Below are 20439 nucleotides of genomic sequence, written 5' to 3' on the forward strand. Positions count from 1 at the left end.
CCCTTGACTCGAAAGCTGGATCCGCCCCTGGTACCTGGGGATGAAGGAGTTGTAACTAAGGGATAATTATTATCAGCTAAATAAGTTAAACAAATTTAATCAATTTAAACAATAATTTGAATAAAGTTACGTATATCAGAATTTTTGCAACATCCTCTCTAAAAGATATGATCTGTATATTAAAATTTTTACGTCCATAGTTTTTAGGTATTACGAATGAGACATATTTAGATGGATTTCAAGATAAACAACGGCAAATCATTTAAAGCATGATAAACTGGTCTAAATTGCACAGAGGAATATTAACTTTTAAAAACACAAGCAACGCATCACTTTATACCTAGCGGTTTGGTGGGCAAAATAATTTTAGAAAGAAAAATCTATTACCAAATCTATTTATACATGTATATTTTCGTATATTCTTATAACTCACACATAAAATATAAGTGTTTAATAATAATAACAATAAATGCTACTACTAATCTGTATTTATCACTAATTATTAAGAACTAAGCTAAAATTACTTACTTGCTTATTACTAGTTACATTAAAACATAAACTATGTACTTAATTTTTCTTATATATGATCTTGCCTACAATGCCTACTACCTACTAAGTATATGTACTCAGTAGTATACTGATGTATATCCATGATACTAAAACTAACAGTTAGTTATAGTATCATGATGTATATGTCATATGTACTACTACCACTCTGATATTCTTCAGATTCGACGCTACATTCAACGGCTCAACGACTGGACAAATCTATAGTCACTTCATTTATTGGTAACAGTAGAAAATAGTTAAAAACGTATAGATATATATAGTCAGTTAACTTACCTTGAGAAAATCAACTCTTAGCAGGATTATACTATCACTAATTGTTAAATAGTAAATGTCTACTTGTTAAGTTTAATGTAATTACTAAAAATGCTCAATGCACAGACGAAATAAAAATGGACAAGAGCTGGCATCTGCTAGAAATGACCTTTTTTCACAAGAGGGATGTTTTGTGCCGCTCCACGGGTTGTCTTGAATGAAGTCATGTCATGAAAGAATGTCTTGAATGAAATCAAATTTGAATCACACCAGTTGGTGGCATTGATGTGTCATCTGGTAAACCATGCTTACGGTACATAATATCGCTGTCACCAAAAATTTGTTTTCATGTTCCTCTTTTAATATGTTACATCAATGTTATGTAAAAGCTTACATAAAAACTAAGTCACAGAAATTATTAGTCACATAATATTATAATGTTGCAAGTTTGGTTTGCTGGGGTGTATATCAACTTGACCTCAGCGTGAAAACCACTTTATCAGCAAATTCGAAAAATAATTTTTAAAAAGGACTTTTAAGATAATTTTTACTCACCGTGCACACGGTGAGACACTGCTTTTTGGACGTTCGTGATGGTACACTCTGTAAATGTGAAAGAAAAAGAGTCAACAAAATGTCCCTGATCAGGAGATTTAAAGTTTTCCTATTACATACCTTCGCAGTGCAAAACAAAATATGGATAATTAAGTACGATATAATTTGCTGAACGAGCACATTACTCAGCTGATCAAAAGACAACAAAAGGTATTAACGAAATATTGTAAGCCAAAAAGTCGATCTAAAATGGTTCCTGAGCCTAATAATATGAGTTCTAAGATGCATAAAATAATATAAACTGTTGAGATGTGATGGTGAAATGGTTCACAATTCAAACTTTATGCTGTTGAACTTACCGACTAACCATAAAGAGCGTCTTTTAAGTTTTTTTATTGGAAATTCACCATTGTTGAAAAAAAAGCAACTTCCTACCTGTTACTCTCTTTGCGAATCGCATTTTTTTCTTTTCTTTTTCAAATTTTGCTTTCTAATTTTTATTTTATGTCACTGATCTCGGTACAGATTCAAAAATGTCATACCCAGGTCATACCTGGTTTCTCAAATTGTCAAATATTCACAAATTGTCAGCATTTAAATTGTGCCTAAAATTGAAATTGCAAACTTTGACAAGAAATAATTGATTGAGAAAAGCAATTGATTTTTGATAGAAAAGATAATTAGTATATAAATACAACTTGAAATTAAATATGTTAAATGTCAATTTTTGCTGCTAATTTAAGTTATTTCGCGTTTTTCAAACCAGAGAAAAATTTACGGATTTTTTTACACGATAACTAGCTGAAATTACAGCAGTTTGTTAAATATGTTTAATATAATTTTTGAAAACTTTTCCTGAGGAGCCCCACCCAAATTCAGTTGATACCCGACAGAAACAACTTTGGATTCAAAGAAGCTTCAACTGGCAACGTTGTTCCGTCAACTCACTAATCACCGTTTCTGGCATTTCTACTGTCAATTGCGTCAAACCTACCATCAAGTTGTGTTTACCCATTAGATAAAACTGGGCGTAATTTGTTTTTTTCTATTACCAACTTCCAGTTCAATATCTGATGCAACAGCAAATATGATCTGCCAGTGAGTGAATGAATTTAAACTTTAGCAGTCACGTCAGGTCTTATAATCAAATCCGAAGTTATGGCACGACAAATGAGTCAATCTGAGCGAAAGCTCGCCGAAAAACTGGTCATTCTGAATGATAGAGGTCTTGGAATGCTCACCAGAATATATAACATTAAAAAGGCGTGTGCAGACTCTAAATCCAAGCCTGCGTTTTTATCGGATAAAAACTTGGAATCTTCCATCAAAAGCATTGTGAGGAGATTTCCCAATTTGGACGCCAAGAGCCTCATACCCATCCAGGGTCTTCGCAATGAAATAATCAAGTCTCTCTCATTGTACTACTTGACTTTTGTGGATTTGTTGGACTTTAAAGATCATGTTTGTGAGTTGCTGACTACCATGGATGCTTATCAAGTAGAACTCGACATTGCAATAAACTTTGACCTTACTAAGAATTACCTGGATTTGGTTACAACGTACGTTGCTCTTATGATACTGCTCTCTAGAGTCGAAGACCGCAAAGCTGTGTTAGGTCTATATAATGCCTCCTACGAAAGTGTAAACGGATCGACAGATGCCAATTTTCCTCGTTTAGGGTCTATGATTATGGATTACGACCTTCCATTTAAGAAGCTTTCTGAAGAGTTTGTTCCTCACTCGAAACTATTGAGTCAAGCTATAGCTTCGTTGGAAGCTATTTATATTCCACGAAATGTTACTGCTGAGATTTGGCGAGATGAACAGCAGATCTTAAGCCTAGTGGGAAATCCATCATTTTTGCTGAAACCTGTGAATACAGACAAGATGAGCTGCGAATTTCTTTCAATGGAGACCTTGGAGAGATGGATTGTTTTTGGCTTAATGTTAATTCATTCAGTTCTCCTTGATAGACATGGAGACCACTTTCACAAGTTGCTTATCAATGCCTTAGAAAGCTTCTGGATTTTACCATTGTTCAGGGATGAGGTTCTGTATATTCATCAGTATATCTGGTCGTATTTGGATACATTGAAAGGTATGGAAAATACTTTTTTAATATAGGTAATAGTATTGTTTGAGCTCATCTGATTCAAAGCCAAGTTCCAGATAGGGTAATTATAGTAACTAATATATCCAAACTTGGAAACACCTAATATGTGCCAAATAACAATATTTTTTTTACTTGAATTTCTTGATTTTGGAATATCACATAAAAGTAAAAATCATACACCCATCTAAGTGATATTCATGCCATTTTCAGGATATGGAAAGAAAATAAGTGACATAAAAGATGCCTACCAGCAAGCAGTTCAAAAAGCTGCTCACACCCATAGAGAAAGAAGAAAGTTTCTGCGTACCGCACTTAAGGAGATGGGATTAATTTTTGTCGACCAGCCGGGATTATTGGGGCCAAAAGCTTTACTCGTCTTTATGGGACTGGCCTACTCTCGAGATGAAGTTTTGTGGCTTCTAAGACACAACGAGAACCCTCCGCATCACAAAGCTAAAGGTATTTTCTTCTTTCTTTAAATTATTTAAAGAGGATTGTCGGCGTGAAATAAAACATATATAAATATAAAAAAAGCTCATTATAAATTAGGGAAATTTACGCTCAATTTCCGAATGTTGTTACATGTTGAAGAATGTCGTAACGATTTCGTAGCATATCTAGCGGACTATTTGGTTTTGATCGAAAAACTTGAATTGAAGTCCAAACAAATCATAATTTTATAACAGGGCTTGGAATTTTTGTTCATTTTTTTTACAAACAGTATTTAAAATAAGATGCGACAAAATATCCATATGAAAATATTAAATTGACAATATTTTGAAAACAAAACACTTCTGGATTATATACGCTTACACAAACTTGTCCTTATTTTTAATAGTGAATAAGACAAAAATATCAAAAAGGGGATTTTTTAATAGTAAAATCAGCGGGAAAACGAATTGGGACGTTTTTTGAACTTGAAGGATAACATTTTGAACATGATTTGAAATGCGGTTTTTGTTTCAAGGCAAATTTAACGTATATCAGCGGCTGCATCAAATTAAGTTTCTGTTTAAATTTTATTTCTCTATCTTCTAGAATTTGAATGTCATTGCGCAAAAATTTACTAAAAATACAAATTTGCAGAGCAAGACTGCGAAAAAGTGATTTACTTAGGAGTTCACTGTTTAATTGATTCTCAATAGTTATGTTAGTAAAATTGCGAATTTTTGCGTTTGTTGCTTTCAGGAAAATTAACTGAAGATCTTGTGGATCGTCATCTTCCTGAATTGCTCTTCCACATCGAAGACTTACGTGTGCTTGTCCGAAAATACAGCCAAGTGATGCAAAGATATTACGTACAGTATCTATCTCATTGGGACGCAATCGAATTGAAACAACAAATGCAAGCGTTGCAAAGTTGTCCGGATGATGAAGCAGTTATTTTATCCTCTTTATGTAATACCATTTCCGGATTGTCCGTTAAGCAAGTGGAAGAGAATGAAACGTTCAATTTTTTCGCCTTTAGATTGGATTGGTTGCGATTGCAGGCCTATACATCCACGCAACAATCGAAATTGAGATTAATGGAAGTGAGAGGATTAGGCCAGCTAATGGATATGGTTCAATTTCATACGAAAATGGTTGACAATCTAGACGAGATGTTACGTGAAACGTCGGATCTGTCCATATTTTGCTTCTACAATCGAGCATTCGAAACTCAGTTTCACATGTGTTTGGAATTTCCAGCTCAAAATCGTTATATTATTGCGTTTCCATCGATTTGCAGTCACTTCCAACTGTGCACCCATGAACTGTGCCCGGAAGAACGGCATCACATTAGAGAGCGAAGTTTGTCGGTTGTGAACATGTTTTTAGACGAAATGGCCAAAGAAGCCAAAAACATACTCACCGCAATCTGCGACGCACATTGCAAGATGAGCGACAAACTGTTACCAAAAAATTGTGCTCATTTAATATCGCTGCAAATGAACAGGAAGAAAAAGGAAAAAAACAAAAAAAATGCCGCAGAGTTTGAAAAACCTGGCATGGAAAGTTACAGGAAAACTCGAGAAAATTTAACAACCATGGACAAATTTCACATGGCCATAACAGAGCTGTGTTACGCCATTAACTATTTTTCCAACATTAACGTATGGGAGTATACTTTTGCGCCTCGCGAATATTTGCATCAACACTTGGAAAATAGATTTGCTAAAGCATTAGTAGGAATGGTGATGTACAATCCTGATACTAATGAAATTGCCAAACCGTCGGAGCTGTTGGTTTCCGTTCGATCTTACATGGATGTGTTGCAGACTGTTGAAAATTATGTACATATCGACATAACTCGCGTTTTTAACAATTGCCTATTACAGCAGACTCAAACTATGGATAGTCATGGAGAGAATACTATTGCATCAATTTATACAGAATGGTACTCTGAAGTACTACTTCGCAGAGTCACTACTGGCAGTATAATTTTCTCCAAGAACCAAAGATCATTTGTTAGCTTAACACTTGAAAGTACAATCCCATTCAATCCTGAAGAGTTTTCCGATGTTAATGAAATGAAGGCACTAGCCGAACTGATTGGCCCTTACGGTATGGGGCAGCTAAATGAAAACTTAGTGTGGCTAATTACGAACCAAGTTATGGAACTTAGGAAGTTAGCAGATATGAACAAGAACGTGCTGCTGGTGTTGAGGACGAGTTTTGATAAACCCGAAGTTATGAAAGAGCACTGTAAAAGATTAATAAATGCCGACAATGTTTTACAGCGAATGACTATTGTGGGAGTGATTTTGAGTTTTAGACAATTGGCGCAGTCTAGTTTAACTGATGTCTTGGAGCAACGAATACCATTTTTACTGAGTTCGATTTTAGACTTCAAACATTATCTACCCAGTGGTGATCCGATGAAGATTGTAAGCGAAATGACTTCGGCAGCTGGTTTAAGCTGCAAAGTAGATCCTTTATTACTATCTACACTAAGATTGCAAAAAATTCAATTCGAGTCCGATACTGAACATCTCCTTGTATGTTTGCTCATGGTGTTTGTCGCTGTTTCGATACCAAGACTCGCAAGACTAGAACAGTCGTTTTACAGGCCATCCTTGGAAGGACATACAAACAATATCCATTGTATGGCGTTGGCAGTAAACCATATTTTCGCGGTTCTTTTTACATTATGTGGCCAAAGCGACATCGAACAGCGAATGAAAGAATTTTTAGCTTTGGCTTCTTCGAGTTTGCTACGATTGGGCCAGGAAGCCGACAAAGACGCTGTAAAAAATAGGGAATCTGTATATTTGCTTTTGGATGAAATCGTCCAAGAATCGCCTTTTTTAACTATGGACTTGCTGGAATCGTGCTTTCCTTATGCACTGATCCGCAATGCTTATCACGACGTATATAAACTTGAGCAAAACATGTAAATTTTTAATATTTGGGAAAATTGGATGATTTTCAGTTCAAGGAAAGCTGAAAATACGTTTTAACAGTTCTAGAATTGCATTATATCTGAGATTTTTATTGATTGGATGTCGAAAATGGATTAAAATTTGATTTGTCCTTAATTTTTATTATTATTTTTATTATTGATTATAGTATTTTAGTTACAATTCACCACCTGCTGTGTTTAAGCTTGAACGATGCAGGGTGATTCGTCGTAGTGAACACTTTTAAGAAGTTTTTCTTGAGCTTATTCGAAGCTTATCGAAAAACGTTCTTATAAATATTTGCCAAATTTCGATCATCGTGTTTGCTTTAAATTATATACTTTTAATTAAAAAATTGTCCGGAAGGACTCTATGGAATGTACTTTGTAACTTTTAAAACACAAAGCTTGTTCAAATTAAAGTAAGTACAAATATGTTTCAATGTATCTAAGTATATATTTCTAGGTTAAGGCTATTTATTTTGTAGGCAACAGAAGTCTTATAGAATAGAATAATTTTTTATTAATTTACTACTATTTGAAGCATGATATTTGATCACATTTCAGTATGTAAAAATTCATATTTAAGATGAGATGACTTAAACTTGCAAAAATTCAATAAAATGACAAATTTATCATCGCAGAACTAAGAAATCAGGTGAACATTATGATAATCGAAAATAAACAGTTGGTTAGGCTAGGAAATAAGGAATAACAAGTAGAAATTCGTATAAAAACAACTATTTAATTTCCCTTATTTACATAAATATTGTTTTTACAATACCAGATACGGAGAATAGCATCAAATATATTATATTGATACACTAAACTTCTATGGGATGAAGACAAATAGTTTGAAAATCTTATTTTTTGCTTTTTGAGTAATTATCACATTTTCAAAAAATGTTAACAATAGTACATACAATTTTCACCCATTACAAAAATACCGTTTTCGCAAAGAAAATATTTCGTTTTTAAAATTAATGAGATCTGTAAAGAATCTGCACATTTTTTATATAGATATTTGTCGCAAGTTGATAATATAAATATACATAAAATGCTTTCATTGAAAAATTTTACAGTGGCCAGTCCCGAATTTCCGTGTCTCAAAATCTGTAATCTTGCGCGGATTGTGTTTGTTTGTTGTGCGCCTGTTTTTGCAGGAACTTCGAAGGAATGAATCAAAAAGTGTCGAATTAACAAAAGTCAATTTAAATCAATATTTGAAGAACATTAGCATAATAAATTTTGAGTTGCTTTCATGTTGCATTTGCATTCCACTGACGCGTTATTAAAAAACAATTGTTTTACCCTTAATATAAGAAAATCTTTTAATAGACAGATAAATAGTATATCTTAAATAAAATTTGACTTTGGCTTTGAAAGTACAGCAAATATTGAGCAATATTTCAACAAATGGAAACATGGATTTATACTCTTTTTAAAACTACCATGTAATTATTGGGGAATTATTGGAATTATGCTGAAAAATATCAAATTATGCAATTCATTCAAAGCAGAAAAAAACTCCATTAATCTCGCCAAAAACGGATCTTTCAAAGGTGTATGTAGGGAAACCGAAGAAAATATAATCGGTTAAAACTGAAGAGAAATAGTGTTTTTCTTTGGCCACTGCAAAATACAATGCCATGTGGTTAAACGTACCAACACGAAAGGAAGTATTTGCATATATAAATGATAGTTAAAGAATTTACATTGGTCTTAAAGTCAGAATATATAATATATGAGGTACAGGGCGCTTTTCTGATAATATAGTTGTTTACATTTGTTATAATCACAAAACAGCCTGCAATTTAAAATAAAGTTATATGCTTACTATAAAACAACTAGAGCGTCCAATAATACTTTAACTGTCCATGTACTTTATGTGGAATTTGAGTTACTCAATAAAAGAAGTAATAAAATATTTCATATATTTTTTAAATAACCTATTTGGATATTTGGTGCATCAATGGCAAATGGTACGACGTAGGTGAAGTAATAAAAAGTAGCTATACTGTAAAAATATTGGCAATGACACTAACATACCTTTGTTACTTTAACAATACAAGTGTTAAACAAAGTTCTGGGCATTGCGCCTCTGACTAACAATAAAATGGACAATATTTCTAATTGAAAATCTACAAAATGGAAATTCGAACAAGAAAATCAGCCTTGACTCAAAGAAAGCTAAATAATATCTTACACTGCTTCACAAAGCTTTCCTCAAGGTATAAAACTTAACACTAAACTAAAGGTGATTACGATCAGACAGAACAAGAACTGTTATGCAAAATCAAGATTTGCAAAAGTCATTTTTTACGAAGAAATTGATAAAAGTGTAAATACAGAGCCGCTTGTTTGATTCTGATAAATAATTTCAAAATAGCACAAATTCGTAATTTTACAAACATCTTGTTCTATGTTCACCCGTTTTTTTTTGACCAAATTACTTTTAGGGTAATTCACGCACACTTGAAAAATCTATGTTCAATCACAAAACACATGTTGGCTAACGCTTGCAGTACAGTTGCACAAGACTGGCCTAATCAGAAGGTTGCCTGGAACATAATCTGGGACATGCAGAAGAGTATCTTAGATGAGTTACATTATCAAAACATCAATCACAATGATTACTGAATTCAAAGCGAATGAAAAAAAGTTCCGCTGATTCCGAATGTTGCAACTCCCAAATTACGAAACAAACACTGAATCTGATGATCGTTCAGCTACGGATGCCAGGCCTGCATTCACATTCACACCTGGCAGAATTATCACTTCCGGACTGGATACTCTCGGTCGGGAAGTATTCACGTCCGGAACTCGCAAACTGCATCTTGCATCATGGTTTGTATCACTTGGTTGATCGAAGTTCAGTATTATGTTAGACAACATTGGGGTGCCTGGATAATCGGGCGGAGGAGACACCCTAGGAGGAGCAGTTAATTCACTGGTCCCTCCTTCATCCTATCAAATCAACATCGGTTATAAAAACGAGCAAAAAGTTTAGTGCAGTTGATTTTGAGATTTGAAGAAAAATTGTTGTTGCAAAAGTCTAAAATGTTCGCATTCATGTCGTTCAAAAAACGCATTCATTGGGAGTAAAATTAGTTCTAGGTACTTTTTGTTAAAGTAATGATTATTGAAGTTATTCCCAACCTTTATAGGTTGAGAATTATAACTCTATAATACAGTTTCAATCAAGAAAAATTGAATACTTTTACAATTGGAAATTTATATTTTCATATTTAAAAATTTTAATTTAAATAAAAAAAACGGTCCAACTTGTGATTTGTGTGATTTACAAATTGAAAAAATATATATATTAGCATGCTTAGGAACATCTGATGGAAAAAATGCTCAAGAAGTAATAGTTGACAAAGAAGACACAGGCCTTTATTGGTTTAGAAAAAATAATGTTTGCGTTATTATTAGAGTCCAAAAATTGCACGCAAAAGCATATAATAGAAAACAAATTTTAATGCAACCTAAAGCAGTCGCCGCTAGTTTTCAACGATTCAACAAAATCTTTTGAAGATGCGGCAGTTATCAGATAATTATATATTTTCTGAATATATAATATATTTTATAAAATATCCGAGCCGCACTTTAGTCAAATTCAAATTGGAAACAATTTCATAAAAAATTCGAGGCAGGTAGGTTAGCTACAAAAAGTATGAAACGTTTAAATCTTTCTTATAAGGTAGAAAAATGACAAAAACGGAAAACACGACGTTCATAAAAAATGGCAAATATAAATTACAGAACATTGCTTCTAAATCATAATGCGCATCTAATTAATTTAAATTGGCTTAAATAACAAATTTTAAACGCGCGTGTTTTGTTTTCACATAAAATCACGATTTCATTTCCATGCCATATTTGCTTTTGCCTAAAGAAATACTTACTTTCTGTCAGACTTTGTTTCTCATTTCATATGCTCCGGCATATTGATAGCTGGCAGCGGAAGGCGGTGCCGTGGCTAATGGAGAATAATCTGGTTAAGTTTGAAAACAAAAATATTTCATTAGTACGTGCCTGTGTGTTGTTACGCATATACTGCAAAAAATTATTGTTGATTCCTTTAACAATCAATTTCAAATGTTTTTCAATATATTGAAATTAAATCAAATTTAAATCCTAGTGATAAGGTGAAATAATGATCAATATCCGCTTCCAAAATACGAAACGATCGATCATCAATAGTGAGGTCTGATTCCTTAAAAAAAACAGTGAGATGTGGAATAGAAAGCAAAAAACGCAAAACTGTATACGTTATACGAAAATGATTATAAGACTAATGTTAATTATTAAATTCGGGTACATAATGAACATGTAAAAACACACATGACACAATACAACAACAAACTACAATGCAGTGACTATTTAGCGATGTTAGATGAATTAATAATGAAACATGTTTTCCACAATATGTGCTTTTTGGCATGTAATTGGCTGAACTGAAGCTGACAAGTTCAATCAGATCAAGTGTTTCAGATTTTGTAACAAAACTGCAAATAATGCAGATGCCCACAGTCCTACTCTCTTTTAGTAAACAGTTCCGAAAATATCTATTATTTTTCAACCGGCTGCCAATTAGATAACAAAAACAGTAGTTCTGGAGAAAAAAAAATAAGCATCAATCTTATCGATTGAGATTAAAAAGCTGTGAAAAATATGCGAAATTGGAGCAAATAGTGAATGATAAAAAATATTAAAAATCATGAACGTACATTTACTACTTTTACCTTTTGGGGCTTGATACTGACCCCGACCTTCTCCATACCCTTGTCTAGGACCTGCTTGACTAGAAGTGGGTCTTCCCGATCTATCGGGTCGACTTCGACCGGGAACCGGAACTGCCCGTCCAGCGGCACCGTGCGGATGCCTCTAAAATATGCAAAAAATAATATCATCAATACACTAACACAGGATTTTTATATTTTATAATGATATTGTTATTGAATTATAGTTATTGCTGTGTAAGTCTGGTCCTGTAGAGTCTTGAATTTTATTAAAACTTGACCCAAAAACACATTAACATAAATTTAATTTATCTCCAACAACTTTACTGTAGTCGAAAGTTAAGTTTTAAAAAATGTATATTTCTTACCATTCTTCTTAAAGTATTCATAGGTCTTCGTAATGTATCGCTAATTCTTCTAGCAGGCGGTTTCTTTGGATTAGACGAAGGTGTGTGTACTGCACAGCATTTAATAAACAGTCCCATGAAAATCATAAATGCTATACTCATCAACAGTACAGCCCACCAGTATTCAGTGATCCATTGCGCTACAGTAAGCAACGTTTGCTTATTAAGTAGTAAATTCATCAAACGAACTAGAGGGCCATCAGCATCGACTGCTCGACATTTGAGGAAAACATCACAATATCCCTGAATGAGAAAATCAAATTTTTGACTCACTAAGAAATTACGGGCTTAATTGAAGTTCCTAGAGGTTTTGATTTAATTATTGTCGAACTTACCTGGAAATTATCACATGGAGATCCAGGTCGCAAACTAATTCCTCCTGTTGGTAGGCCGACTTTCTCGGCAAATTCTCTAGTGCTTCTACAAATATCAGTACCATTTTGGCAAGCCAATTCACACAGCTCTCTTTTATTTATATCTGGCTTATCATGGCTATTGAGAGAGCAAGCTTGCAAGTTCCACTCAAGGCATATAGAGCCCAAGCATTCACCCTAAAAAAATTAATGAAATTCTGAAATCCGGATATACTTCACAGTAGCACGAATCCGGGGGTGGTATGGATCGTACGTGCAAAGTCAGAGAGAGGACACTAATGATGCCTATCGAAGTTAATGTCAATTAGTAGCATCTTTTGAACTCGGCGTGCACTGCTGACGGGGTAAATTGAGTAAGCTTAGAGGAATAGTAGCGTAGCCGGTTTCAAGCTCGGATAAAAACAAGGGTTCAGAAGTGAAGTTAGTGACCTGTACCGGCAAAAAAATGGTTATAGAAACGATCAGAGAGCCTCGGATATAAGACGAAACCACTTAAAGACGACCACCGCTAGAAATAGGTCTACGAGAAAGGATACCGAACTAAGAGTAGCATGCTGGAACATTAGATCGTGGAATAAGAGAGACAAGAGATACTTATAGAAATAAATACCCACAAAGTCGAAATATGGGCACTCTCGGACACCAGAAAGAGAGGAAAAAGAACAACAAAACACCAAAATTTTCTGCTGATATACAGGGTGTCCCGTAAGCACATGATCAAAAGGGTATTGCGATATTATTTGGATCAAAAAAAGACGATCTGACCCATTTATTAACAAAAAATTTCTGGCTCCTCTACTATTGATCGTAAAAATTCTTCAAAAAAATATATTTTTTTAAATATCGGCAGAATGGTACTATCGATTTTGGTAAAACTAGCTGTAAATTTGTTTTTATGGAAGACTCATATGTTGATAAAGCAATGTTAAACATTAACTGCATAGTGACCGAACTGCGAGAAAAACGTCCACGGTTGGCCCACAAAAAAGTCCTTTCCCATCACGATAACGCACCAGCTCGCCGACCACAACTCGTTGCACATCCCCGCTATTCTCCAGACTTGGCTCCCTCGGACTATTATGTGTTCGACAATATGAAGACATGGCGGGCGGAAAAAGATTTTACTCAAACGAAGTGATTGCAGAAACGAATGTCTATTTTACAGACTTGAACCAATCCTATTATTCGGAAGGGATCAACAGACAAGAGCACATTGGACGAAGTGGATTAGTCTAAAACTAGATTACCTATGTTGAAAAATATAAATAATCTATCGTAAAAAAATAAGTAGTTTTCATTTTTTAACAGACTTTTCAAACCACCCTCGTACTATTTAGGATTAACTCAATGCCTGCAGCAAAAGTTATAAAATGAACTAATTAGTTGAATCGAAAATACGTCCGATAAATATCTCTTAATAATAACCCTAAATTATTTGCTGGTTAATGAACTTACCTTGATGCAAAGTTGAGTTCCGTTATTGCATTTCGTTTTATCCGGTCGAGGCTGTGGAGACGGACATTCGGCACTTTTTCCATTGCAATGTGAAGACATGGAACAATCGGACTCAGTTTTACATAGTTCGCGCTCATAAGGTTGTATAAATTTGCATGTATCTCCATTACAGCACGGGCCTTGGCTAGGACTGAAATTAGTTTAAAATTTTTTAAACAATTCCTCTCAAACATTCTAATACTTCTAATAAAATGTGTGTAATGTTTTTTACCTGCATTCGGTTCCCCGGGGGCGTCTACAACCAGTGGCGTTGATATTCCTTTGTCGATCTTCAATGCTGATAATTCGGGGATAACAACATTTATCCTGGCACTCATTGTCGTCGTAACCACAATCGCATTCTTCTCCAGCTTCCACAATTTTATTTCCGCAAAAGGCACCTATGATTAGACACGTTAGCCATTTATTCCCATTTAATAAATTAAATTTCTAAGCTTAATTTCAATTAGTTCAAGTGTTTAAGAAATGCGTAGCAAAAGTCTGAACATATCGCTTACCTGCAGATGCTGTAAAACAATTCCTCTTCTTATTGTCATCTATTGCATCTAACACGTTACTAATATTGCCAATAGAACAACTAGAAAATTTGCTATTGTTAGGTCTGTCTCCACTGGTTGCCGAGGCAAACATTATAAAATTCCCATTCAATCCACCAGGTCGACATTCCTGTGGAAAGTCATGCTAAAATGTTAAAACGATTAAATCAATATGCATTGTAACAGTTTATTATCAAACTGCTTACAGGTGAGCCGAAGTTGTGTCCAATTTCATGAGCAAGAGTCAGTTGAGAGACTTTAGGCGGGACGCGACTGTTGTAGTTGACAAAAGTGATAATTCCGGTGTTTAAAGATCTTTTCGTGGACTGGTACATACCACCTACAAAACAATAAAAATCAACATATAAAATGAAGGAACTTACTAGGGCTAATTTTAAGGAAACAATAAGCAAAACTTATAAATTGTGTTCACCTATAGTCTCGGTGTAAGTTTTGTATTTTTCGCAAATCCCTCCTGAAGCGCCGGAAGCACTGGCGACCCAGGCCAAGCCTAAAGTGCCTCCAGTAAAATCTCTATAAGTGAACACATATGCAAGGCAGAAGTCTTCGTGATTTCCCAACGAGTGAATATTTAGGAAATTGCTAACGTCGATATTTTCCAGGCAGAACTGATTCATGTCACCGCAATGGTGATGAGTACATTTACATGAGGAATCATCATCGATCTGAAATCATCAAGTTTTAGAATATCTTAGGAGTTTAGGGAAATAGCGAATACAATTTACGAGCTGTAAACAGTTACATGTTTAAGCTCTTTTGCAAAATGAAGTTCTTCATATAAGCAACACGCATAAATGAATATCTAAAACGATATAAGAATAACAATTTCTGAAGAATTATTTACCTTGATTCTCTGTACTTCAAATTTAATATTCCTATGTTCGCTTCTACCATCAAATTTCGTATCCCTATAGATGTAATTAACGGCAGTGACGTGATGAGCAATCAAAGATAAAATTTCTTCCCTTGTTTTCTCATTAACTTCGCTCTCCTTTCGTGGATCAGTGTGCTGCAAATGAACAAAATCCGCCTTGTAAGATTGCCAATAATAAAATGCTTTCTTTATTTTAAATAACGAAACTAAGAATTATTATACGAAATTAAATCATGTAAAGTCATTGATGTGAGAATTATAATGGAAAATTGCTATTGGAATTGACCCGAATAACCTCATTTTAAGTGCATCCATTTAATAGAATTTAGCATATTAACAGCCTATTTAATGTTTAATGTATGCAAATTAGAATGCACTATTTTCAAATGCAATAATGCGCTTGAATCTAATTTAAATAAATCACTTATTTAAAGTTCATGTTTGATGTCAAATACATTTGTTATTTGCATGTAACAATTTGCATTATTATAAAAATAATAAATAAATAACGCAAAAAGCAACATAACTAAAACTGCAACTAGCAGTATCATATTAAAGTCAATATTAAACAAAAACAAATAAAATTACGCACCTCTGGAAAGGTTTCCCTAATATGCCTCCAAATAAGCGGATCAGTTTGTATGTATAGAGAGCAAGTGTTCTTCTTGTCGTCCCTTCGAGCTGCTCTTTTATGCCGTGAAAAGTTTTGATTGGCTTCCTTTGAATACTTCTTAAAGCCAGCCTCATAGCTCGATTTGGGGTTCACTGGACTACCATTCACTTTATTAGTTAATATCTGGTTCGTTTCATCTTTGGAAAGCAGTTTCACTAATTTTGATGTATTATGAGGTTTTTCCAGCGATGTTGGAAATGGATCGGGCACTACTGTGTTGTGAATTGAATCCATCCAAGCAATCACCTCATCATTAATACCACAACCAGCTGAATGACCTAAAATATTTAAAAAACAACTTTTTAATAAACTAGTTCTTATAAAAAATTCTTATAAAATTTATGTTTTTCATAGTGATAATTGAAATACTTTTTACTTTTAATCGGGATACCTATGGAGCTTAAATTGAATTCTACAGTAACTTTTAATTAAAAATAACCAGAGGCTTATGCAAACGGGCCATACGTAATACTAGCTCGGCTAATTTAATTTAATTAAAATATTGTCTTCAAAAGTTCAAATTCCAATATGTGCCTCTCAGAGCATGGGATTTTCCATGGCTCATCCTACCAGTATATTTCAAAGTCATCGATGGATGAACTGATCGGTTCGCATAAATTTACATGCATTAGCTGGCTGTTATGCTTTTATTTTAAACTAGTCAGTTATTCCATATTATTTGAATAATCATTTTCATTGTATTATGTGTGTTTCTGTGAGGTTTCCTTTGAATTAAATAAATTCATAAAGTGACAACATGCTAACAATCCTCCACATTACACTGAAGAGCAGAACATGAGTTCTTGGGAGATTGACGGCAATTATTTAATGCTCAATTGGAAAAAAAACTGTAATATGACAATTTCCTAAACAGTATGTAAAAATGCTAATAGACATTTAGTCTTTAGTTTTAGTAATTACTTGTATAAAAGATTGTATAAAAGATTAACAGTGTTAAAGGAAATTTATTGTAATAGTCCTATAAAACCTCAATTTTCACTATATGATTTACAACATTATTAGCATATTAACACAATACTCTAATATAACAAAAGTTGTCACGCATCGCTAATAAGTGGACCTAAAAAATATGCCCAATATTGCCGAAAATGAATCAACATTAAATCTGAATTCTGACCTCATTAGTTCCCTTTAGGCCGTGGTTTCATTATTGATGATCTTATCGAAAGGGGCCAACTAAACCCTTCACTTTTTTCGCGCAAATTGCAAGCAAACTGATAAAAATACGATTTCCTCCATATTAAGAAATGAATTGCATTTATATATAAATCAAGGCAGTAACTGCAAATGAATATGATTCATTTTTAAATAAGCAAATTGCAAATACAGAAGGAAAAATAATGTTTGATTGGAAATCTAGCAATTACTGTGTTGTAGTATATTTATTTATATCAGGAACTGTCTACCTTCTCGCATGGCTTCGTACGGGTCATGTACGTGATCTTCATGGTAAATTACCGAATGAAATGTTCGGTTTGGATGGGTTTTCTGTGGAAAATAATGATGCGCCTTCTCTACATAGTACGACCCACTAGGCGAAACAATTTTTCCTTCGAAAACTCCTTCTGATATGGAGCCAAATACTTTACTGTCAGGTTCACCTGAAAAAAAATAGATTAACGTAATTAATGTATGCCACTAGAGGGATGAAAAGCGGAAAGCCGATGAACAGAAAATGGTAAAAAATTTCGGTATTGGGTATCTCAAATGAAATTTAATGCTAGCTAATTTACCCGATTCCTGGTAAAAAACAATAGATCGTGAGAAAAAAACATCAAACCAAACCATCAATTTACTTTTACGAATTGGGATATAATATAATGTTTGTATTTATATACTTTGGACTGTTGTTACTTGCCAACCAGTTGTGAATTGAGACGAATTAACAGGTAAAAAGCAAAAAAGAAGGAAAAAGCGCTTTCTCAAGCTGGAAGGCTTCTTATACTTCAACTGAAATTTAAAACCAGGTATTTCAGACTGAGATTGAATGAAATTGAAATCATGGCAAAGTGCAAAGTAAATGTTTTATTTATGACTTGGATATGTGAGCAACTAGCTGAGAATTCGTATACACATTTTTAAAAATTAAATAAGAAGCATCACTTTAAGAACCGATTTAATGTATCACTTGAGTACAAATGGAATCTCAAAACTTCATTTATCGTTTACATTACCGACTAGATCGCACTTTTAGAGATTGCCAATTTCTCATGCATATGAGAGTAGATGTCTAGATAATCTGAAACGAGCAAATTAGACATTTATGCGCAAAATATCTGTGGGAAATCTCAATTGTTGCAAACTAGTCAGGGCTCTGGCAATATAACGACTAGACGAAAAATGTATATTGCTTATATGGTGGTGAAATTATATTTATGGTGGTGAAATTTCAACCGATGTTCGAACATTCAGGGAAAAAAGTTCATCTGATATGAAAATTTAATCATGTAAAATTCACTTCTCTATACGGTTTGGGTTAAAAATGGACTGAAATACTTCAAGACAGATCTAATCTAACTACATAAAAAGTGATCCATTAAGTTCATTCTGATGGATCTGTTTTGAAGAGTTTAACTTTCGAACCGAAGTTGCGAAGCTGTCCAACTTAATTATTATAATAGCTCAAGTTTCCTTTGCATCTTGTCCCTTTTCTGCGAGATAAAACTTTGATGGGTCGTCGCATATTCATTAAGAATACTTCCTGGATATCAGAGATATTTTACCAACAGCATCAAACTTACCCAGTATATGTCCACTGTAGACATGTGCCGTATCCATATCTATTCTTTGGCCTTTATCATCTAAAACTTCCAGCTTGTCGCTGAACACCTCCAAATCACGTTTCAACCGCAATCGAAAATGGCGCTGATGTGCGCTGAACGATAAATAGACATTGTTGTTGCTGACCAGCGACCGTTTGCTACGCAAATGGGCATTGTGAACTGCTTTGGTGTCGTAGCTGAGTGGCTCGTAGTAGCTGATGTATTCACTTAGATTATTAGCTGCAAAAAATAAATGATGTTTGAAAAGCATTCATGCGTCACGTGAAAAATAAAAAAACCGCAAAAACATCCACTGTAATATAATTTTGGTAAGATATCAATTTGCCCCCACCTGTGCCAATTCAGTTGAGTCAATCAACTAATAAATAAAAAAGTTATTTCTAGTTTTCATTACGTTAACAGATAATTAGTATTTTCAATACGTATTTCTGCTACCTATTGCTCGCCGTTATTTCTGCTTTTTATGGCCATAATAAACATTACAATTAAAAGATTTGCTATAATAATCAAACATAGCCGTAAAAGTGTTTTAATGAGTCAGCATTAGAATAGAAAAAATCCTATATATTTCTCTGAATTTCCAAAGTCAATCAAGTAAGTCTAAAGCATATGTATCTATAGATCAATCCATCAATAATTATTGCCATACAGTGTATAAAATCGAAACCCCATTGGAAAATGCTTATGGCAGCCGCTGAACATAAACAATTTACAATGCAGATGATGCATATGTTTTGCGTCTGTTTGTGGTAGTTAAAGTTGCTTCGTTAATAAGATAATTAAAACGAATTAATAATGAGTACCAGGGAACACGGAATTAGTTGAAGCAAAATAAAGTRGAAAATACATGAAACCAGCATTGATATGTTGTTCGATTTGACACCCGTTAGCTGGGCGAGATAGATAAATAATTCAATGCTTAATCCATTAAAGTTACCTCAATTTGAAGCAAAAACAATCAAGATAAATTAATTTATATTATACCAAAATAGATAAACTCAATAATTATTTACGTATATATTTGGCCGACTTTAGATGCGGGATGAATATGGATTCCTTCTCATCRTGGCCTTCTCATGAAGGCTTACCCGAAACGGTATTCATTGTTTATTCCGAAACACGTAAGGGTATCAAACAATTTTACATTCCTCTTAACGCTTGAAAATTTAACAATGAAAACAGCAAACATGGTCGTAAATACTTGTAATGAAGTACAAAACAGTGTACTTCAACACAATAGGAAAAACTCAAGGGTATCGTTCCGTTCCACCCTAACTTGGAATGGAAAATGTTGAAAATTATCTTTAATAAATAATATCCTTCAACTGACCACGGAACGAACATTTTGAAATGTGCGTATAAAAAAGATAAGCTATATGCGGATATGACGGGCTCTTATTGTTTGAAATTATGAAATTAAATAAGAGAACATGTATGTACATTCGTTTATGAGTATGTTAGTCAAATAAATACCAGTAACAAATGAATCTAGTGTAAATAAAATAATTTATTACGTATCAAACATTCGCAACTCAACAAATAAATGCCTAACCCTTACGTGTTTGCTCTCTGATAAAAATTTCCACGTACAACTTAATTTTCTCTTTAAACGGATAGTTTT

General features: G+C 33.8%; 2 protein-coding genes across 6 annotated transcripts; one reads left to right on the top strand and one right to left on the bottom strand.

The window, feature by feature from the left end:
• The first annotated feature begins 2336 nt into the window (after positions 1-2336).
• LOC109543347 (membrane-associated protein Hem) lies at positions 2337-8796 on the top strand. The gene is made up of 3 exons (XM_019913021.2): positions 2337-3475; positions 3701-3949; positions 4679-8796. Exons 1-3 carry the CDS (start codon positions 2536-2538, stop codon positions 6865-6867), a joined length of 3378 nt encoding a protein of 1125 aa, XP_019768580.2. The 5' UTR covers positions 2337-2535; the 3' UTR covers positions 6868-8796.
• Positions 7595-19037, bottom strand: LOC109543348 (disintegrin and metalloproteinase domain-containing protein 10; the record flags this gene model as incomplete). Of its 5 annotated transcripts, none has more annotated exon segments than XM_048661812.1 (14): positions 7595-9836; positions 10778-10851; positions 11618-11759; positions 11983-12264; positions 12357-12572; positions 13851-14040; positions 14122-14290; positions 14408-14591; positions 14653-14786; positions 14880-15132; positions 15312-15476; positions 15934-16292; positions 17442-17636; positions 18777-19037. In XM_048661812.1, coding segments are annotated over 13 exon segments (2618 nt in total), but the record flags the coding sequence as incomplete, so codon positions are not given.
• Between the last annotated feature and the right edge of the window lie 1402 nt (positions 19038-20439).

The sequence above is a fragment of the Dendroctonus ponderosae genome, unplaced genomic scaffold (assembly GCF_020466585.1).
Source record: "Dendroctonus ponderosae isolate FM_Combo_2020 unplaced genomic scaffold, Dpon_F_20191213v2 Dpon_F_20191213_1, whole genome shotgun sequence".
Classification (NCBI taxonomy): Eukaryota; Metazoa; Arthropoda; class Insecta; order Coleoptera; family Curculionidae; genus Dendroctonus; species Dendroctonus ponderosae.